General features: G+C 35.9%; 5 protein-coding genes and 2 long non-coding RNA genes across 7 annotated transcripts in view; 4 read left to right on the plus strand and 3 right to left on the minus strand.

Moving 5' to 3' along the window:
- Positions 1–1551: 1551 nt before the first annotated feature.
- LOC136339181 (uncharacterized) lies at positions 1552–2316 on the plus strand. The gene is made up of 2 exons (XR_010732092.1): positions 1552–1842; positions 2024–2316. It is a non-coding gene; the product is annotated as an uncharacterized lncRNA (long non-coding RNA).
- Positions 2317–2964: 648 nt separating this feature from the next.
- Positions 2965–3998, plus strand: LOC136339180 (uncharacterized). Its single transcript, XM_066282203.1, has 4 exons — positions 2965–3185; positions 3253–3412; positions 3553–3714; positions 3776–3998. The coding sequence occupies exons 1-4, from the start codon at positions 2973–2975 to the stop codon at positions 3781–3783; spliced, it is 543 nt and encodes a 180-aa protein (XP_066138300.1). The 5' UTR covers positions 2965–2972; the 3' UTR covers positions 3784–3998.
- Positions 3999–7581: 3583 nt separating this feature from the next.
- Positions 7582–8244, minus strand: LOC136339016 (uncharacterized). The gene is made up of 3 exons (XM_066281914.1): positions 8104–8244; positions 7842–8054; positions 7582–7786 (listed from the first exon to the last, which is right to left on the minus strand). The coding sequence occupies exons 1-3, from the start codon at positions 8158–8160 to the stop codon at positions 7661–7663; spliced, it is 396 nt and encodes a 131-aa protein (XP_066138011.1). The 5' UTR covers positions 8161–8244; the 3' UTR covers positions 7582–7660.
- A 1680-nt stretch (positions 8245–9924) lies between these two features.
- Positions 9925–11057, minus strand: LOC136339118 (general odorant-binding protein 99a-like). Its single transcript, XM_066282103.1, has 3 exons — positions 10945–11057; positions 10505–10723; positions 9925–10117 (listed from the first exon to the last, which is right to left on the minus strand). Exons 1-3 carry the CDS (start codon positions 10993–10995, stop codon positions 9983–9985), a joined length of 405 nt encoding a protein of 134 aa, XP_066138200.1. The 5' UTR covers positions 10996–11057; the 3' UTR covers positions 9925–9982.
- Positions 11052–17417, plus strand: LOC136339119 (uncharacterized). Its single transcript, XR_010732083.1, has 6 exons — positions 11052–11355; positions 11597–13992; positions 14058–14747; positions 14809–16528; positions 16684–17250; positions 17312–17417. It is a non-coding gene; the product is annotated as an uncharacterized lncRNA (long non-coding RNA).
- Positions 17330–18263, minus strand: MED22 (Mediator complex subunit 22). The gene is made up of 3 exons (XM_066282101.1): positions 18131–18263; positions 17575–17788; positions 17330–17488 (listed from the first exon to the last, which is right to left on the minus strand). The coding sequence occupies exons 1-3, from the start codon at positions 18228–18230 to the stop codon at positions 17383–17385; spliced, it is 420 nt and encodes a 139-aa protein (XP_066138198.1). The 5' UTR covers positions 18231–18263; the 3' UTR covers positions 17330–17382.
- Positions 18264–20336: 2073 nt separating this feature from the next.
- Positions 20337–21985, plus strand: part of GABA-B-R1 (gamma-aminobutyric acid type B receptor subunit 1) — a 101002-nt gene continuing 99353 nt past the window's right edge. Inside the window, exon 1 of the mRNA XM_066282910.1 lies at positions 20337–20688. Coding sequence (XP_066139007.1) covers positions 20656–20688 — 33 coding nt within the window. The 5' untranslated portion in view covers positions 20337–20655. The remainder of the gene's footprint in view (positions 20689–21985) is intronic.

A 21985-nucleotide genomic window follows, 5' to 3' on the forward strand; every position in this document is an offset into this window, starting at 1 on the left:
TCGTATGAAACAAATCTAGCCAAATCGCAATAATTCTGCCGAATCTGTGTGTGCGTGCGTGCGATGAATTTGGCCCATTAAGTGGGAATCACCCTCTATATTTTCAGTTATTTTATCATCTGCGCATGACTTCAGATATCATTTACTTTATCCAAGGAATAAAGTACCCTAAAATGGTTGCTGAAGGTTATGCATGTAGGCTACAGCGGTGCAATGGAAACAGCAACATGTGGGCGTGCACGTGAAACGACAAAACCAGGTGCAAACTGAGAGTGCGCACTGCAGGCATCATAAATGTGTTGATTAGGAACATTCAACATTCTCACTTAAGAGCATACATTGACACTAATCTATTGAACATTGGTAATGCTTCCATGTAGGAAGTCTCCATCTTTTACAAAGACACGCTGCCAGGACGATACAATCACTCCTTCGATTTCTGGAGTGATTAGTTAGCAATTTTGATGTCCTTTGTTGGTTTTTAGACAATACATCTTTAATTATCCACTCTTTCGATATCTTAAAGATTAAGTTGTCTCAGCTTAATAGTTAAAATTATTACGTTTTTTAGGTTTAACGAAAATCCACTTTATCTCGGGCAGAAAGTACCCCAAAATGATCATAGATGGGTACGAGTATTTTTTGCACAAGCGTACGGAGACCAGCAGCCACTGGATGTGCAGCAAACAGGGTTCCCATGCCTGCAAAGTCAGAGTACTGACCACTGGCAATCAGGTTTACCTCAAATCGTCAAGGGCTACGCACAGCCACGAAAGAACGTTTAAGGGCAGCTACCATGATCTATGCTCTCGATTGGTCAAGATCTCATTTTGTCATTATTTTCAGTCTATAAGGTAAAACTGAATATGAACGGAGATCAGGAAAATGTTCCTTCCCATAGAATTTCCAATCGTGTCATGACCATAAATATGAGCACATATTTGTCGACTTTTCTATCTGCTATCTGATTAGACACGGTTAGGTAATAGTATATTGAACAACTAGTGCCGAAACTAGCACTTTCGTAAGATTTTGTTGATACTTGACAAAGATGGTTCGAATTTGGGGAGAGATGGTCCTCAGACTGATGTCTTCAGCACGGTCCCCCTGGAGTGGCCCTCTCTAGCTGTCCGGTTTCACTGAAGTCGTAAAATATAGTGAATTCAATAAGAAAAATGACTTTTGATAATCAAAGGACCCATTAGTGATCGCACACAAAATGCAAAAATGGATTTTTTCAAAACGGCTTTAATAATTATATTTCTGGTTCTTCCACGAGTCTTTGAGTTGGTGCATAATTTTAATTACAGTAAACTTCACTACCCGTAACATCCGTGCCGGTTCCATTAACCTGCAAGGGTGAAGTCTAGGTATCAAACGAAATTTTTGAATCGGGTTTTAGCAATACAGCAACAACAATGTGTCTTTAGTGTTTTCATTATTTCCCCCAATTATATCACGCTTTCTTTATTTTTTTCTTAATTATGTTTCTGTCCAACCAATTTCCTAGTAACCTCCTAATTATCACTAAAAAATCAACCTCTATTACAGCAATCGTCTATTTTGCGCTAGGCCGCAAACACCCCAAATTGATCATTGACGGCTTTGAATACATAATCCAGAGACGCAGAGAGAGCAGCAACGTCTGGATGTGCAAGAATCATGGAAAATTCAAATGCAAAGTGAGGATTCACACCACCTCGAATCTGGTCACCATCAAGAGGATATCGCACACGCATGAAAGGACGTTCATGGGCCCTTATGAGAATCTCCAAGCCCATAGAGTTAAAATTGTTTATGTCGGAGGACATCTTAGCAAATAGAATAATTCCTTCAGTCCGGGTTAGTTTAAAGTAGTCGAAGTTAGTTTGGGTGGTAACTCAAACTGACCAGACGGACTTGATTTAACCCGAACCATCCCGAAATAAGGACAAAAAGACTTTTTCCTTCTGATTCCTTTTTATGCCACAATCCTTACTCCTACAACTTTACTAGTGCAAATCTTCACAACTCCAATTTTTAGGTATTGTTTACTTCACCCTTGGAAGGAAGTACCCAAAACTTATCATGGACGGATATGAATACAAGCTACACTTGCGCAAACAGGAATATAGCGTTTGGGCCTGTACTCAGCATGCTAAATATCGATGTAAAGTAAGACTTAGCACAACTGGGCAGCAGGTCAACATAAAGTCGGTTGCACATAGCCATGAGAGAACGTTCCTGCAAAGTCACGAAGGATTACGTTCTCATAATGTGAAAATTTGTTATACTGATAGATTGCATTATGGCGGTGTCAATAAAACGTAGTATTACTCTACACGTTTGATTTCCAACATTTTTATGTGCGTGATAACACAGTTGTTGAGAATAACTGTTTTAGTGCAAGTATACTTCACTGCGGGCCGGAAGCATCCCATAATGATTATCGATGGGTACGAGTTTAAGCTTCAAGTGCGAAGTCACGAAAGGAGCATTTGGAGGTGTACTCAAGAGTGCAAGAGTAAATGTAAAGTGCGATTAGCTACATCCGGCCAAAGCATCCAAATGAAGACTGTAAATCATACTCACGAGAGAACTTTTAAGGGCCGTTATGACGCTCTCAAGTCTCATTTGGTGACTGTTTTATTTTGCGACAAACTAATATAAATTTTTAAAACAATACAAAATTGTGTGCAAACTAAGATTCCATGTATGTAAGATGATTCTTATCTGGAAATCGGTCGCTCCTCTCCAAGCGTTTCTCCCCTCTTCATTCCTTTCCCTGTCCCTGTTTGGAGATCTTTCTTTTGATGGTCTCTTCATAGAAACTTTAAAGTTTTCATCAGGTTCATATTTATCTTCACACGTTCCACGTTGATTTAGTTAGTTCTATGGTGACACCCTTTAGTCATGCATTCATCAGACACATTTCCTATCGTTTTGGGTCGTTTTAAGTTTGTTTTTGAGGAACGTTAATTTTAGGGAAAGTTATGACTGAGCTAAAAAAAGTTAACAATAAACTAGATTTAATGCAACGAGATGTCTTGAGGTTGATGCTGCTTGTGGAGAGTATGAGCAAAGCTATGAAGAAAGAACCTTCAGAAGGAACGGACGAATGGGGATTGACGTTTCCCATTACCTCGTTTAATCAACTGATGTCTATGGAGGAAGTCTTAGATAATCCAGAGAAATATTTAAGCCTGGTAAGTTACGGAGAAACTGACTTTTTACCTCCCAACGAACTTGTAGCATATAAATCAATATTTTTAGATGGAATATGTGAAACAGATAGGCGGGTACCACTTGCAGGAAATTACCCAAAGATCCATGTCTCGCATTTTCGATTTGAATATCGCCATTGCATTCAGTTGGTTTGGGAAAAAGGGCAAGTTACCACTGAAGGATTACAAGGTGGCTTCGGTGCTCAAAGGTAAGTTAGATATTCTTCACCATATCAAAAAAATACATTATTGCAAACATGCAATGTATCTACCTCACGACCCTTTTTCTTCGTTTTTTTACAGATCGTACGTTCGTCATCTTGCAAAATTTTCTGTTGTTTTGTTTCAGAATCAATTCTCCAGAGCGCCAAGGGACTGAAAGAAAACACTACAGAAAAGGATGTTGAAAAATCAATCATGGATTGGTTGAAATATGCCCCTCAACGCAGAAAGGCAAGAATCGACCCATCTAACTCAGCATCTAGCTCAGCATTGCATCTTCTTGAGGATGGTATATGACTTCAGACTGACACCTGGGTTTGTTTTTAAAATGGTTTATGTTTCATTTGAAGCATTTTAAACTAAAACGGGTGGTCATCATCAATGTGCGACTCCCTGCGCTTACGTCTTCTTACGGAACCAAATAGATGATGCTTTTCACAGAATAGCAATATGAACAACAAATTATCAAATTATTAGTATGTTATTAAGTACGTGATGATACTTATAAGTAATTTTTGTATTTGTTCGACTATGCGATAAAGTGTAGTGTAATAAAACAGTAATACAAAGTAATTTGGTATTAATTGTGCCCATTTGGGAAGTATTTGTTTCACTGAAGAAACGGCAACTGTTTCGAAATACGCGATTCTCCAACTGTGTGGCGAAATCATCACTTTTGCATAAGCTATGGAGAATATTCCTGACAGTTTTCGATGTATCAAAGATTGGCGAATAGCTCCCATCAAAGGAGAAAAACTAAATTTTATATCATATAATTTACTTGAAGAGATTCATCCTTCGTCCCCGACCTTGATCATCCACTTTCATCACAGTCCCGCAATCACTATAAACGATATTTTACTCTTCCGTTAATTTGAAGAATATTTTTAGGGAGCTTTTCCTCAAAAGGAAAAATCCGATGTTGGTGTACCAAGACTACCAACTTCGAATTAAATGCAAATGCGGAAGTAAAACGCTATGGGTGTGCTCTCAAGAGGGACGTAAATGTAGAGTTAAGATCCATTCGTTTTCTAAAATGTTGGACGTCAAGAACCTCCCTCACAACCATGAACCAACGTTTGATGGTAACCAAGACAAGCTTTTGGCATAGTAGGTTCATATAACGTTTTCGCAAGGATGCCAGCTTGAGCAATAACAAAAGAAATATATTTTTTTAATTTCATAGCTTTTTTGAGCTATTCTGGGAAATTTTACCTACAGATCTATGTTCATTGAAAAAGTCTTTTTTCTGAATTGTGCCCTAAGTTATCCGAAATGAACTTGCCTAGTCCTACTTTAACTAACCTTTTCTTCTAGAAATGATCAGTTTCACAGTCAAACAAAAACATCCCATTATGATAAAAGACAACAATCTGTTCCGGTTCAAGGCACGTGCTGGTGCAAAGACCTTATGGACTTGTACCAGGGAAACTTCCCATAAGTGCAAGGCCAGGATTTATTCAGCTGGGAAGACGCTATATGTAAGGAATTTTGAACATACCCATCCTCCTACCTATGATAGAACGATGACTATTGTAAATTCTCACGTGGTCAACGTGGTTTATCAGTCTCCAGGATCTCTTCAGCTGGGAAGACCGTGTACGTGAGGAATTTCGGACGTTCTGCTTATGATAAATCGGTGACTGTCGCAAATGCTCGTGGACTAAAAGTGATATAGCAGTTTTCACTACCATAAGGTTCTACGCTCATTGCATATGTTATGATGCAGCAAAATCTTCATACTTCCATAAATAAATTTAATTTAATAATAAGAAATAGATTATCAGCAATTGAAGTTGCATGTCATATAGAGAAGTCATAATGCTACGCATGTCATCATTGGTAATACTAAAATCTATGAACGTCCAGTTCACTTTTTACCTTAATAATAAAATACCATATTTTTGAGATGAGTAAGTCGTGATCCCACGCACCTCTTGCGCGTCAAATTTGGGTCTCTATGTTGGTTTGTACAATTCTGATTATTGTGAAATAAACGCGATTGGTTAACATTTTATACTTTTTACGTAAACGATCCAATTTACTAGTCACGCTGTAGAACAAGACTAATTGCCGTATATTTCCAAACCTTTCAACGATTACAGAATCGAAATTAGCGACTGCTATTCGCTTAACTCGAGGTAGGTGCAGAATATATAGAAAATTGATATCAGCTTAATATTTGCATGTTGGGAGATTAAGATTTCACAGAAGTCTTCAATATTTTCGGGAATGAGTCTTTGCACAGACCAACGAGTATACCCAGTATGCTGACAGTTAATCTTTATGCATTATACAGTGCACTCTAGGTAGAAACCAGATCAAAGAGACAACTCCTGTACGTATGCATCAACGACTGATGAAACATCTGTATTTTCACAAGCAGGTGTTCGATTCTCTAAGAACATTAAGCTCCAAAGTTCTCATTTTTAGTTCGTGGAGTTTACTTCCAAACCGGTCGCAAACACCCCATACTCATATTCAACAACTTCAAATTCAAAGTGGACAAAAAAGCTGGTGGAAAAACCTTTTGGACTTGTACAGAATATTTCACTCATCGGTGCAAAATGAGAATTCATACTTCGGATTCGAGGTTATTTGTGAGGTCGTCGGTCCATCATTGTCACCCTCCAAATTTCAATGGAAATTACGAGGATTGTTCAAGTCTAAGTTTGATGATCGAGAGTGTGGAAATGAGAAAAAGGTTCGTCAGTCAATAGTCTTTACTAGTGTGAAGTAGTTCTCTCGTCATGGTTTGTGTTGGAAATGAGGAATTTGGGCAATTTGAATAAATCACTTCGAAACATATCCAATTATGGATAATATTGATCATGAGCTTTAACGAAAACTAGTGGCAAAGTTGTAATGGCATGGGTCTCTGGAGATTCGTGTTTTGGCGCGTTTTGCGAGATTTTAAGCTATGAAATCCACCGGGGAAAAACTGGAAGTATCCACATGTAAGCTATCCTAATTTGGCGAAGCCTTTAAACAAACCTTAACAAAGTAGTCTTTTTTAGATAATAATGTATGTGTAGGGACAGGAATTGTAGTACCAGACAGGAATTTCCGGACGTAGTACCAGTTCCTCTGAAGGTTTTCCGTTTGTTACGTAGAAGTTTAAAGACTCAACCTCATCCCTGTTTCAGAACACATAACATTTTTCAGTCACGATCACAAGCACCCAATTCTTATTCTCGACAATTTCGAGTATCGAATGTAAACCAGGACCAAAGATCGAATGTTTTGGTGCTGTAGGATGAAAGACAAGTTTCGCTGTAAATCGAAGATCTTATCTTTGGATAAAATGATCTACGTTAAATCCTCGGTGGGCCAGAACCGTCTTCCCACTTTCCAAGAAGACATCACCAGGAGAGATTAGTTCGAGGATACTATATCACGTGTTCTAAGTCTGTAAAATATAGGGCGCTCCGCTGGTGTTTGCTATTACTAAGTTTGGGATCAATATTACATGTCTGAATAAATGCCAATTTAATAGTAAAGTGTCTTTTTCCATTTAGATACAGTCTACTTCCTCCTGGGACGCAAAAACCCGCTATTAATTTATAATCAGAACAATTTCAAGTTGGAGAAGAAATTGCAATCGAAGACCATGTGGGCATGCAGGTTCAATGTCGGTTCAAAAACGAGATGCAAAGTGCGAATCCACACTTCAGGAAACACTTTGTACATGAAGAACAATGCTGTGCACAATCATCCACCCAACTTCAGGGGAAAGTACGAGGATTGCGTAGCTCAAGTAGTTAACGTTCAGTTCGTTGACAGTTTGACCACCCGGTATACTACGCCGCAGATTCGCAGCTAATTTGCGCACTAAATATACGTTTTTTTCGCAAGGAGCTTTTTGATTTTCTAACCCTGTATTCTCGGTATTTGCCGAATTTGCGTGGTTTAAAACAAATTTTCTATTTCGAACCTCTCGATTACTGACCAGACTCCGCTTCGCACCATTTGGTCAATCAGCGATCGCATCTCTGGTTTAAATGGTTTGGTTAGAGTTTCAGGGGCGTCCTGAGTTTTTTCTTGTTTCCCTCAATAGATTTTCGATCGTGTCTGCGAGCTCTCTTGCTAACAAGATCTATGGTCTGGATACCCAATATCTAATGTAATTATAACTATGGGAATAATATGTCCGAAATAATTAACATATTTTTATTGAATTCTATTCAAAGCAAACACAACGAGAATAAATCTAATTTTGATTTCGTTTACCAATCCTATTGCTTAAAGCAGGTTTTCATTTTGGACATTTCTTGGCAAGAATTGATGCGACCAATGGCCTCCAAACACGATATTACAGCATCGACATTCTTAGGTTTTTTTGCATTTGAGGAAAAATATTCCTAGAATTTAGAAAATATGTATATTGAGCAATCAAAAGCACGACAAAATATTTACTTTGATATGCTCAATATTGATTGCTCCGTCGGTGCTAATGAACCCGTCTTTAGTGATGAGGCATTTATGGAAGCACATCTTCTTCTCATCATTGTCGCTGGCATTCTGTACTTCTTGTACAGTTGTACCAATTTCTTTCTCACATTCCTCGATCAATTCCTTGGAATGTCGATTTATTAATTGAGCTGCAGCATCTGGTGCATCGGCGTAAACCTGAAATTTGTGTCAATTTTTTTAACAGAAAACTTTGTATTTCACTCACCGTGTATACAAAGCACGCTAAAAGGGCACTAGCCAATATCAACTTGTTATTGATCATTTTTTTCTTTTTTTTGATAAAACTGGCTCTGCAACTCTCAGGTAGGAACTATGCTTACACCTGGTTAGTCTTTGGTTTTATACTTTGCTTTCCATTACGTGTAAAATTGATAATTTGCGACTTCCACTTCCGTCTACTAAATGGTGTGGCTGAGGCCATATTATGAAATTTATTTTATTTATCACGTCGCATCCTTTATGAATAGTTAAAAAAATTAGGGGAAATTCCTGTTATCTAACATCAAATTGTGTTGCCCTTTATTCTCTTCTAATGTGTTTTTGTAATATGTTTTGGGTGATTATATTGAGTTGTAAGGCACCCTAGATGCGGCGAAAGAAGAAACTGCTTCTTTTGAGGCGCTCTATCCATTAAAACATGAATTCAATCGACAAATTCGTTATTCAGAACTTAAACTGAAATGGATTATGCTCATTCCTTTCTAATATTCGTCACATTAACATTTATCTGCATATATTTCTTATCAAAAAGAGCTAAGTGGGCCTTTTCCTTCTAAACGCCGTTTTCCATAAATAATTTTTATTTTGAGAAAAAGCAATGGCGCACCATTTTTTTTTTAATTTAAAAATGTGCTGTGGAACGCGCCACTGGTGAAATTAAAAATAACCTTTTTACCGTCAAAATTAATTGTCAAAACATACCAAACTTTATTTACATATCTCACGTGGTTGTGGAGATATGAACGAAAATTGGGTTTTTTAATAAAATCTTAATATCCTATATCTGTCTAATGAAGCATTATCGCAGTGTGGTTCATATGGGGAACCACATTATTTTCCAACGTTCTATCAGTTCCTGAAATGTAATGAAATACTTATGGGATCCCTTGTATGGTTCCTTACATGCGCAACTTTGTTATTTGACTTTTTGTTCGATTTCTAAACGTTGAAATTTATGTCCACCCATTGCATGCTATTGGTACGCCCTATATATCTGTATAAAGCACTAAAACATTTCAAGAAGCGATTCCTGAAATTTCACTAAGACAATTCTTGATTTACATGACAAGTCGTAAACGCTTCGGTATTGAGATACAAGGTGTTGTAAGTTCAGGTTCTCCTAAAATTTTCCTCCAGAATCGCATTAGTTTTTGAACTACTAAGTTGATGTCGTGTACAGTCACTAGTTGTAAAATCGGCGAAGCGGCACTTTTTCAGCAGTCAGACCCCTTTTACCACCCCGAATTTTTTGTGCTGCGCCGCTGAGCGCTCAATTTCAGAAATTTAAATTCATTGTTCAATTCTGAAAGTTTTTTGATGATATTATGACGGTTTCTATTAAATGAATGCCTATGGATGAGCAGGTATAGTTTATGGCTTGAAGGTTTTCTATCGCTTTATATTCGTCATTATATTAAAAATTACGATTAAATGTGTAATAAATTACACCAAAATTATAATATTATTTCTAATGTTATTTGGTTTTCCTAGGTCATTTCCGGTCTTTTCGTTTATGCTGTGAATTACTATGTATTATTGATATTAAGCTTCAATTGCGATAATCTAATATACTCAGAATTATTATATATATATTTTTTTACATATGTATTATATGTTTTTTAATGCTTATTGGGTATACTGGGACTGTAAAACCAGGGGTCTTCATGATAAAAATCCCTCTATAATTTGAGTTGATTCTCCTGCCTGAAGAATGTTCCTCCTTGTGATCTCCAATTTTTCGATAACATTTAATACCAATTTTGTGCAATTAATTATGCTACGAAATTTGGTCAATCAAAGTCACACAACATTTTCAACTGCAGCGTATATTTTCAATAATGACAAGGAAATAACCGAAAAATGGTTCATTCCAGCCCCTCCTTTTTAAAACACTCCATTGCTTTGGTGATGTCTTGGCAAGAGGAAATTTTTTTCAACTTCTCAATACATGATATTAACGTTTCGATATCGACATTCCCTTTCAGTGCCCCAAATGCTGCCTAAAATGGAAAAATTGAATTATTATAAATAGGAGACGACCCCATGTCTTTTCTACAGACGTACAGCCATTAATGAGGTCGATCAGAGAGGTAATTCGCCTTGGAGCAGTTTACGTTAAAGGATCTAGCATGATTTTGATTTATTTTGAGCATCGCTCCCCTCAATTTAACAGACGTGGAATTTTTCACTTTCACATATCCCAAATGTTAATATTTTAGATTTTTCAATAAATTATTTTTAATTTTGGACACTGCTCAACCGATCCGAACCAAATCTTACTTAATAAAGTATTATTTAATCCACTAACTTTAATTCAATAATCTGAGTTTTTATATGTTTTGAGATGTGTTATTAGAATGAAATGTACCTCATAAAGTAACTCTTACCCTAATTTTGACTAAATCAAATGTTCCATCACTTCCAATGAAGCCTTGTTTGGTAGAAATGCATTTGATAAAACACAACGTCTTTTCGTCTTGGTTTTTAGCAAGGTCCTTCATATTCTTTTGAACTTCTTCTAAAGTAATTCCGATTTCTTGTTCGCATTGTGTTAAGTCGCCTTTGCTAAGGTCTTTTATTGGAACGAGTTGAGAGGAGCTCTTTATCTGAAATGGAATAATAAAAGTCAAAAGATCGTCAAAAAAATTACAAAATTGAATTGGGTGTTAGAAAATGCTCAGGTTGTCAGGAGGCTCTTAAACCCTTCAGAAGAGCTGAAGAAGTTTTCGACCGAGACCGAACTCAAAGCAAATTAGTTCACGTTAAATTCAAAGTAATAAAAAAAAATTTACAAAAATATTTCTCACACATTTCTTACGTAACTCACACTGAATGTCAGGAGTAAACATATAGTCACAAACAACAATTTGCAAGCCATGTGGTCTATGTAACAAATATTTATGGATGAATAAAGTAGAGTTTGATGGTTTGAAGGTTTTCATATCAATTTATACCTTTGAATATCACAAAAGCATTAAGTTTAAATGTGTATTTATTATCCTGAAATTGCTATTTTGCTTATTGATGTTATGTAACGAAAAATTATTCTACACTTTGAAAATACATATTTATTTTTCTACATTCTCACGTCAATCCATCACAGTATTTCAATCGACCCATTCTAACAATCCTATTGGGGCCACAATTTTCCAGATTAGGAAGTTGATCTACCTCATTACACAACTGATCTTCAACGTGGCAAACAGCTCGAGCATGTCAACTTTATTATACTCTTTTAGTGAGTAGTCTTCCATTAATTACCTTAAACGATGTTAAATGTTGCATGTAATTAGTAAATTTTTTATTGTTGTACTGGAATGTTCTCCAATATCTTCCCAAAGATAAAAGCTAATTTTCCCCACTCCAAGTCCTGTGAACTTTAAAACTGTTCGAACTATGACTAAGGTTCATACAACTTTCGATGCCTCCTTCAGTCGATTGAAAAAAAAAACGGTACTAATATCTCCCTTTTTTCAGAGATGTATGTGGTCCTGGGCAGAAAACGTCCCATAATCGTCTTAGCCGATTACGAATATACCATGGAATGCAAAAAGGACATGAAAATTTTCTGGGCATGTGCGAAGAAAAAAGATAAATGCAAAGCGAGATTAATTACCAACAGCTCTGTGGTCTCTCTGACTGGAGAAGAGCACAACCATGAGCCTACCTTGCATGAGCGAAAGAGAGCTTCTATGACCACGTTGGCCGACTTTGGTATCGAGAATCTCTATACCAGCATCCAGAACACGGATAGTAGAAAGAAGAACTGGACATATAAGATCGAAGAAACTTCACATCTAATGTGACCTACTTGCATAAAGTCAAACTAAACCTTATTTGAATGTTTAAAAGCTGCCCCTAGGGGCTAAAAACGTCATATAGTACAAACTATTGTTTTAATAACTGTAGAAATTTAAGATACTAATTTCATACTGCGAAAAATATAATATGAAAATACTGCTAGGTGGCACTAAGGTGTGAGAGTTTCTCAACAAAATTTCCATCCAAAATATTGGAATTTGGCAGACCAAGCCCAATAGAAAATTGACTTTTTTAAAACTTCCACATTTGTGTGTAACCAAAGACTAAAAGTTCTATTGCAATCCCTGCTGGGTAATATTGAAAAAAAATCTAAGTTTTTTGCTTTTATAGTTACTTTTTAGTTGATTTTAAACAATAAATAAAAAAATATCACCATATTCAGCGTAGTTTCATTTAATCACTTTAAAAGCTTTGAAAGAATTAAATAGGAAGGCAACATCCCTGACCCATGGCAATTACCAAAACCCTCAAAAGAATACTTCTATCATGTATGGACTTCAAGGCGAAGAACAAACAGCTGATTGGGTGTGTATTCTCTCCGTCATTTTAAATTTCTCTGCTCATATTAACACCTTCCAGTGCTCCCTCCGGCATCGACGATTAAAGTTACTCCTTAGAGAGACCTGTGGCATCTCTTAACGGGTAAATTCCTCCGCGAGACCATCCCAAAAGTACGGTTTTCGTAACGGAGTACTGAAAGGGCCTTATTCTGTTTACGCCTGTTTACGTGAAACTGGAACCAGCACCTGGTTCCAAACCAACAATAAACAGGGTTTCCTTATGTGCGTAACAAACTTCTTTCTTTTTTTAGAGGTATATTTCGTGAAAGGGAGAAAGCATCCAATATTAATTCTTGAGGGGTACGAGTTCGTGCTCGAGCGCAGAACTGTGGGCAAAAACGTCTGGGCCTGTAGAATGAAACACAGGGATAAATGTAAGGCCCGGCTACAGACCAAAGGAAAGACCGTCGTGGTAATAGTTTCTGATCATAATCACTGTCCTTCGTTTCAGCCCAGAACTGGAGTGCCCTTAACCAAATTGAAAGATCTGTGTATTAATTATGTTCATCGCGACAATCAAAACTTTCTTCAGTAAATTGCTAACGGATATTTCTCATTTCCCTAGTTTGTCCAAATTCAACGAAATTATTTATTTATTATTATTATTATTAAGAATTAAAATGTATCTTTTTTTAATGAAATTTACATGCATAATTGCGAGACAGGGTACCAAGGACCAAATCGCCATTTTATATATATACATATATACATATAATATAGAATACATGTAATCGCTACAATGAAAAGAACGTAATCCAAGGTAAATATATTTAAATGTTATTTTTGATCGTGGATACGTTGCGATTGCTCTATTGTTGTTTTAAGTATCAAGAAAAAGATACATTTCAATAATATTCACATGGTTCCGAAATCCAAAAAGTCCTTAATTTTGATGTATAGGATAGAAATGTAGAAAGAACCCGATAACGGTTTTCGATGGTTTCAAGCAAAAAACCATAGCATTTTAGCCTGTAGAATGAAGAGCAATGGAAAGCGCAAAGCCTGACTACAGACCTAAGTCAAGATTATTACGGTTAGAGCACGTAGTCACAATCATTCCCGTTCGTTTCAGCCCAGAAATGACGTGACCGTAACCAAAATAGAAGACTTGTGTGTGAATTATCTTCCTTGTCGAGTCAAGACCTTTCTAAGTAAATGTTAATGTAGCATGTTTCCTTATATTACGTACCTAACTGAGCATACCAAATACTTTTACCCATGTACCGGTAAGAAAGTGAATATGTATTTGTGTGCATTAAAAATGATACACCAAAGATCGACGTATAAATTGTAGATAGTTTGGTAATTTCTGAATTTCGCTCTATCTTTAAGTTATGTAATATTTTCCTACTGCCATTGCAGAATAACTTCTTCTATTGATATATATATATAAAGAGATTACAGCCAATCATTTCGTCAATTTCTTCATTTCCATGGAAATCCCATTACGGAGAACGTTACCATGATATTGACATTCTCAGATCTTCACTGTTGTAAAATATAAAATTTAAATGTTTTGTTAAATGAAACTAGTGATGTTAATGTGGATAATTTTCAGGTAAAGGGCTGTACATCAGACCAGGAACCAAGAACCAAATTGTCATTTTGGATGGATACGAGTTTACGGTCAAAGAACGTTTGCCGACCAAGACCAAGTACCACTGCGGAATGAGAGCAATTGGTTGTAAGGCAACCCTCACCGCGGAAGGCATCAATGTAAAAGTGGGGGGGAAATCTCATAATCATAAGGCTACATTTTACGACTACAATCAAAAGAAAATTATTAAACTCAAATATTTGAATGTCATTTATCCTTGATTCCGAAATAAATGTTTTCGTTCATTTCAACATCTGATTTGCTGTAAGAGTTTTCCTTGAAAACAGTTTAATCACGCAAGTACCGCCCTAATATTGTATTTTATAATGGTTCTCCTTTTAGAGACTATTCATTTCTTCTTTAGAAGAAAGCTGCCAATGCTCGTTTGGAAAGGGTATGAGTTCAGAATAAAAAGGCGCACTATGGAGCAAACTGTATGGACATGTACTAAAGCGGACTCGAAGAAGTGTAGGGCAAGATTGTTTACATCTAGAAACGCCATGAACGTGAAAGTCTTAAATCACAGCCATCCCCCAACGTTTCTTGAGGACATCAGCACGTTATCTTCCCAGGTGGTCACGGTGAGGTACCCCACACAGGAGATATTATAATTATTGGTATAACAACCCTCCCTCTAGCCACAAATTACCTGTATGTATATCGTTAAGCAAAAACTTTCCGGCCTTTCTCTCTATTTAACAACATTTTTTAGAAATTATAAACTTCATGAATAAACGGAAATTACCCATGCTAGTTTTTTATGGCTTCGAATACAGAATCAAAAGGCGCAGCGCTGAGAAAACCGTGTGGGATTGCATCAAAGAAGATTCAAAAAAATGTAGGGCAAGAATATTCATATCTGGTACAACCATGTTAATTAGAGTGCTTGATCACACTCACCCCCCCTCGTTTGCTGGGGATGTTAACTTGCTGACCTCGCAGATTGTCAATGTGATGTATCCTATTAGGCAATAAATGTAGATATTTTCATACTTATTAGTTTCATGTTGCGGGCACTTGGCCTGGACAACAGGCAAAGCGGAAAGAATCTTACACACATTCCTGCTATTGATGTCTTTCTTAACTGATTTGAAATCGTTTAGACAGTCCTGCGAAGGAGCAGGAATTGTGTGTTTCCTAACGTTAACCATGAAACTTGTTAGCCTTATGAAAAAAATAGAAGAGACCTTATTTTTCACAAAAATGCTGAGAATGCAGAAAATTATTTTTATTCAAGAAAACCAAGGACGTGTCATTTTTCGTTTGAAAGGTTCAAAGGCACACGGATAGGGACGCCACTGGTAAAATTAATATCTTTTTCAATTAAAAGATGTGTCTCTACATTTTTTGTACGCTCCCCAATTTTCATTAAAATATTTAACACTGGAACGGCTCGATTAAGAAGAAACTAAAAAAATAATACTTTTCAGTTACATCGTATTTCACAAAGGAAGCGACAACGGATCCATATTCACTTGAACTTTTTTTCTTAAAATTATGCACAGATTGAATTTTTTGATACGGTATCATGAAACATTTTGCATAATAAAGGTTCACTTCATAATTACAATTTTGCGTACAACTCTCCCCGATTTTGATAAAAATCCAAGCTAACGTTCTTGTAAAGGGTGACGTGTAATTCATTAGACCCCCCCGAGCTGATTCCAATCATACAAGGTCATACCTATTTACCTCTTTTCATTTCTCAGGAAATTAAAAAACAACCGTTCGAAAACTCCCCTAAACATAAAAAAGAGCACCACTCGCAAAAACCGGTTATATCCGCTTTGCAGACATTCCAGGACGAGCATCAGTTATCGCAAAAAGTGGCGCCACCAAGAACTGGTTAAATCCACATTCCATACATTCCACTGTGTTGTGTTTTAGCGCCATTTAGCGGGGAGGGTTACGTAATACATAATTAGTCCTGAAGATAAGTGGGGCTGTAGGTCACCGCAAGTAAGAGAGAGTACGAAAATTTCAACACCACAGCTGGACAAGAACGTCATGTGCGATGTAGAATTTATCGTTTATATCTTTATTTTGGGATATCAAGTCGTATGACACAGAGAGAGACACGATGATAATGATGAAAACTCCGAGATGCTCGTTCGTTTCATCATAACCTCAAAAAGATTTGTTTTGATTTTAAATTGATCTATCGAAAAACCGATGAACATCATAAACCGTGTAATTTAGTTGCTAATTTCCATGTTCAAAATGTGAAAAGTTTTCAACAAAGAATCCGCCTCTAGGTAAACGATAATTATATGGATGAATTGTAACTATATAGTACTTAGAGGAAATTTTGACAACAATGTTGCTCGCTAAATTTGAGCGTTATGAGCATCGGATTTTCTCCAGAACGGTCTATAGAAGATTGTTGTTACTGCTTTATTTATAACTAAAATGGTTAGAAATTTTCTTTAGAGGTAATAACTATGTGTTTAAGGTTCTAAAGTGTTATTATGTATATGTACTAAAGTATATTATGTACATTATTTATGTATTTTTGAGCAAGGGTTCCTAGGATATCAATAACCAAAGAAATTTTTCTAAATCCTTCAAAGATTTATTAATTTTCTAGAAACAATACATTTCTTCAACAAGCGAAAACTGCCAATGTTAGTTTTGAAAGGATTTGAGTATAGATTGAGGCGTAGGAATGTTAAGCAAACAGTGTGGACCTGTAACAAAGAAGATTCTAGAAAATGTAGAGCTAGACTTTGCACTTCTGGAACTACTGTTTATATCAGAGGTGTGGGGCACTCTCACCCACCTACTTTTTCTGGAGATGTAGCTCAACTGATGTCGCAGAATGTTAAAGTTGTATATGAAAATTCGCCACTAATTTGAATGACACTAAACTACTGTTTTCATTTTTATTTAAGGAAAATAAACTATTTCTAAATTATAGAAGAATGTAAAATTTGTTTTGATTTTTCTCAAGTCATGGATATTTTCCTACGTTTTCCACTTCCTCCCTAATTCAAGTAGAAGTTAGCAAAAATTGTGTGAATTCTTGGAAAATTTATTAGGGTGTAAGTCGACTTATGATGTGGTACAATAACAAACTGTGCCAGATGGTTAGTATGATGCAAAGAAATGTGAGCAATGCTTAAAAATGAGATCAATAGCTAATTGAATTTTGTCTGTGATTAACACTGAATAGAAGTTATGCAAAGTATGTGAATACCATTGTTTGAATTTTGGAGAAATGATTAAATAATAAATATATTAACATATAATTTAATCAGTAAATTTCCCTTAAAAATTACATTCTAGATTATTTATTTATACTGCTGTAATACTCCTCTTCTAAATCATACAAATCAGCAGCCATGTCATCTCTCAGCGACATCAATTTCTGGTCACACTCTGACTGTTTTGTCCTAAGAAAGATAAAAATCTGTTCGTCCCAAAAAGTAACGCTGCTATCTACTGAGAAAATATGATGAATAATGAACTTTTGCCTTACCTAAATAATTTTGAATTTTGGGCAATAGCTTCATTAACTGATGGAAAATCATTTAAAATCAAATACTGCTTAATATCAGACACAAGCTTCATTAAAGACTCTCCAGCACGAACAATATTTGCAGCACGGACGTGCATTTCATAAGTGTCCTGTTCGCACTGAGTCAATCGGGAGAGTTGTGTATCATGTTCTCCCTTGGCAAGCTTTATTATTTCTAGAACGTAGATGGTTTAAGTCATAATTTCACAGGTAAAATTTAGTCAAAAATGCAAAATAAATTCCTGCTTAGTCTAAACTTATAAACTTGCTTAAATGTAATAGTAACAATCAAGTAGGGTGATACTATTTTAGCTTAAAACGATACATAAAGAAATATAAAAAATCTACATATAGAAACAGTTGAAATGCACAGTTCTTTTGGTGTTAACTCATACTGGATTAGTTGATAGAAATTCGCATGAAATTTACCCACCATAATATCCAGAATTTATGTTAATTTGCAAGTGTGAGAAATACTCTATATCTGTATATTAATCATCAAAATCTGATTGTATACCTTCAAAGTTTTCCAGCATACTTTTCACATCGTCCTTTAGCCTTGTTCGATATGATTTTAAAAGAGCCTCTTTGCTTTGCGGTAAAGTCCTATTAGACATTTTGGTTGTATTCTTTAATGTTGAAGATCCAAAAGATAATTTCGTAGGCTTAAATATAGTTTTGAAACGAGTTTTATTATTGAAATGGTTCAATTTAAAATAGAGCTAAAAGACCACAGAAACAATAAACAGTTCCTGATAAAGATGCATTCAAAAAGTTAGGTTAGAGTTATGAAGGGTAAGCGTTGCAGTAACAACTTAGTCACTCAAGATGTGCGATTAGAGGTAGACAAACCAACAAGCATGATTGAGATTACCATTTTCTAGTATTTTCATTTCATTATATCTATATATATATTTTTTCTTTTTCACTTATTAAGGAAAAATGAATTTTTATCGATATTGTTCTTATATGTAGACTATGTAGAAAATATCCAAAATGTTATTTATTACTACTATTTGTTTGATGTGATACGATCATTACAATGGCACATTAAAGTAATGTTCGATATTTTATTTTGAGTTTATAATGCAAAAGCATGAATAATTCATAATTATATTTCCGAGAAAAATATCACTTACAGAAGTTCGAAGAAATTTAGCCGCGTATTTGGTAATGAATTCACTTACAATAACGATAGCTGAAACTTTTCGTAAAAGACTATTATATACTTTTATTAAACCATCGGGACCAGGAAGAAAAAAACGAAAAATTTGCAAAGGATGTTATCAAAAGCTTTGAACTACTTGTTCTAGTTATAAGGCTAATAGAGTAGTATCAAAAGTAAAGAGCTTCTGTGATGATTGTCCTGAAGAACTCGGAATGGGTCTGTCCTGTTTTAATAAGTTACACTCTATAAACATTTAATTTTATATAATTTTACAATTGTTTTTTTTATGGAATATACGTATATAATTGTTATATGACGTGCGTTTTATTCATTACTTCAAATACCTAGGTATTACAAAATTATAACTACAAAAAATTTTAAATGATTGTAGGGCATTCTTGATTAGATGGCGAATAAGAGTTTGTGTTGCAGAACATTTACGCGTAATTATTCGAAACTGGACAATTCTAAAATATTTAATACACTCCTTTGCTACCCTTATCGATACAATTATTTTAAAATGGAAAATATTTAGAATTCTTTGCTTCATACCACTTTCTTTTGCGTGCAGCAATGTGCTACTTTCAGTTCGCAAATGCGTGTGGTAAGAAACCTAATTTACTGCATGTTTGTAGGAAAAAAGTTACTAGTGATATTGAGCAGAAAGAGATTATATTAGTTTCGGACAATATCTTTCGTTTTTTATAATGGTTAAATCTACAACTTATTAACATTAATAAAAAAAATAACAAACTACTAAAAGACATTCTTGACTAGATGGCGAATGCTGATTTGTCGTTAAAAATAGGCTTACATTGGCAATTTAAGGTAAGGTGAGCCTTAAAGGTTCCTATCTAAAATACAGTACTTTCAGACTAATTTGTCAACTCACGTTTTCATAACTCTAATATATTTTTTTCACTATTAGCCATAAAAGATTATAAAACGACTAAAAGCTATAAAGGGTACTTTTATAGCCTTCAGTTAATTATGGTGTGCTGAATAACTGTGTAGTTCGTTTTCTCGCCTTTTTTTCTAAAACAGTTAAATAAGGGATCAATAATGACACGTACATGACTCATTATTTACCTAGTAAGCTTAAGACAAAATCATGCGACTAATATTTGTCTGATTAGTATATAGACTAGATAAGATATTGTCTTTATTATAAATTGGTCGCTCTTTCATAATAAATAATCTGGACGTTCTCTTTTTTTGCGGAAGCCGAAACATTCTGCAACAGAGAAAATAAATAGTAAATGGAATCGCTGAAAGCGGTCTCTCAAACTATGTACATCGTGCCCTGCTGATTTCAATCCAGACTGTTTCAAAAAACGTCCCAACGCCTTGGCCTATAAGGAAGTTCTCTATGTTCTCTATGAGTTCCGTTGCTTGATGGCGGGCAATAAACGATGACCCCCGTTTCTTCGTCCCCAGCCGACCTCGGTCCTCCGATTACCACGCACACGTGCTCACGATCAAGGCGCAGGACTGAGCCCCATGCCGAAACTTCCCTTTACCCTTGCCACATCCTCAACCCCATTCGGTGCGGAACTGTCGCTGGTTTTTCTCCCGTTTCGGAAACTCCGTTACGAGCTCTCGCAATTTTTCGGTTTTCTGGGAAAACTCCTTACCGCACTGGTGAAGGAATCTTAGTGAGGACCCCAATATCGTCGCGTATGGATTTAAGTGACAATGCGGCGTTTGAGTGGGATTCGATCTCACCATGAAGGGTTTGTGTGACTTAATTATGCAGAAATTAACAGGTCGAGTGGGGGTTGTGTTGCTGAGACATGTGATAGGAGTGCTGAAGGAGTGCTGACCCAGTGATGTGAACGTTGGTTTGAGAGACACTCAAGTTGGAGGCTGATTCTATGTTTCTGCCTGGTTTGGGGAATGAAATAATGGTAAGGATGGGAGTCATTGGTTTCTGAAGCCGTCGTGCATTGATTAATTATCAAATACTCCTTTAAAGGTTGATGGTGTTTGTCTCTTTGTTATATTATGTAATGCCCTATGAGGACCCATTAGCAACACCTTAATAGAAACTAATAGCCGCTTCGATTGGTCGCTCCAGGGCAATACGCAGGTATCTCCAATCGTATATTATAGAGTTTCCTTCACGCCGTCTTAGTGTGAGCAGTGAAAAACGGTATAAGAAACGGGGAAAATTTTTTTATGTTTATGATCTTTACGTAACACTTCATGCTTTCAAGCTTTTCCCTGTATTTTCGGCAATTTCTTAGCACCCTTGGTTAAAATGTGTCGACCCAGAGTAAATGGGCCAATATAAAGATATTTTTTCTCTTGGGTGTCAAGATAACACTGAAGTTCCTCAGTATTCTCTTCTGAGATCCCAGTGATAACCAACTATTAGGAGACCTGAACAAAACCAAAAGAAAATTGAAAAAGGCCTCAAGTACTCACTGAACTCACTGTCCAGCAGTCAGGAACTCATCCATTTCTCTCGTAACGTAAATAATTTTCTTAGCAGTTTCGTAATGTTACGTAACGACATCCTCCGAAGATGTTTATGATAATCTAATTGATTCTCCTCTTTTTACAATCTGATATTACAACTTAAGGCTTTTCCCTTCTTACAATCATATTTCTTTAGAGGTATAATACTTCTTAGAAGTCCTAAAGGCAGCAAACACGAGTTCTATTATACTGTGGAAAAACATTTGCTCTAGCACCTATATCTTTGAGGTTCAGTCTCCCCTAATTCTCAGCATAGATCCTTTTCCATTTGCTCTTATATTTATTTAGGAATATCGTAACGTCAAGCGAGTTTCTAAAGGAAACAAGAATTTGACGAGTACTAAAGCTTTGTTTCAACATTTCGAGGAAATAGTCTGTAGCAATAGTTAACAGCACATTAACAATTCACCCTTAATTAAGTAGCTGGCAATAGTTAAGAGAATGGCTACATATGACTTTTTTCGTTTTTTACGACCACACTCTCATGTATGTCTCAAATAGGTTTCGTATGTGTTGGGATTTCGGAAACTACAGGAGCTACAAATGCGGTTAAATGGGGAAACTTCTAAAGAATGATTCTAATGGCGGAATACGGAAACCGGAAATGTTCAAACTATTTAGGCCTTTGAGACATTTTGGAAAAAACCGAAAAGGCGGATTAAAAAACGAAACAGCCACATTCTGACTCGACTACACCTGTGAAGTTCAAATTTCTATACAATT

Source organism: Euwallacea fornicatus, chromosome 5 (genome assembly GCF_040115645.1).
Source record: "Euwallacea fornicatus isolate EFF26 chromosome 5, ASM4011564v1, whole genome shotgun sequence".
NCBI classification, from domain to species: domain Eukaryota; kingdom Metazoa; phylum Arthropoda; class Insecta; order Coleoptera; family Curculionidae; genus Euwallacea; species Euwallacea fornicatus.

Bases quoted from the DNA above. Each gene is read 5' to 3' on its own strand.
- LOC136339180 (XM_066282203.1), top strand. From the start codon at position 2,973: ATGACTGAGCTAAAAAAAGTTAACAATAAACTAGATTTAATGCAACGA. The intron at 3,186-3,252 runs GTAAGTTACGGA...CAATATTTTTAG, and splicing joins CAGAGAAATATTTAAGCCTG to ATGGAATATGTGAAACAGAT. The intron at 3,413-3,552 runs GTAAGTTAGATA...GTTTTGTTTCAG, and splicing joins GGTGGCTTCGGTGCTCAAAG to AATCAATTCTCCAGAGCGCC.
- LOC136339016 (XM_066281914.1), bottom strand. From the start codon at position 8,160: ATGATCAATAACAAGTTGATATTGGCTAGTGCCCTTTTAGCGTGCTTT. The intron at 8,055-8,103 runs GTGAGTGAAATA...CACAAATTTCAG, and splicing joins TAGCGTGCTTTGTATACACG to GTTTACGCCGATGCACCAGA. The intron at 7,787-7,841 runs GTAAATATTTTG...TCTAAATTCTAG, and splicing joins TCAATATTGAGCATATCAAA to GAATATTTTTCCTCAAATGC.
- LOC136339118 (XM_066282103.1), bottom strand. From the start codon at position 10,995: ATGGCTTGCAAATTGTTGTTTGTGACTATATGTTTACTCCTGACATTC. The intron at 10,724-10,944 runs GTGAGTTACGTA...ATTCCATTTCAG, and splicing joins GTTTACTCCTGACATTCAGT to ATAAAGAGCTCCTCTCAACT. The intron at 10,118-10,504 runs GTAAGAGTTACT...TTTCCATTTTAG, and splicing joins TTGATTTAGTCAAAATTAGG to GCAGCATTTGGGGCACTGAA.
- MED22 (XM_066282101.1), bottom strand. From the start codon at position 18,230: ATGTCTAATAGGACTTTACCGCAAAGCAAAGAGGCTCTTTTAAAATCA. The intron at 17,789-18,130 runs GTATACAATCAG...TCTACGTTCTAG, and splicing joins TATGCTGGAAAACTTTGAAG to AAATAATAAAGCTTGCCAAG. The intron at 17,489-17,574 runs GTAAGGCAAAAG...TATCTTTCTTAG, and splicing joins CAAAATTCAAAATTATTTAG to GACAAAACAGTCAGAGTGTG.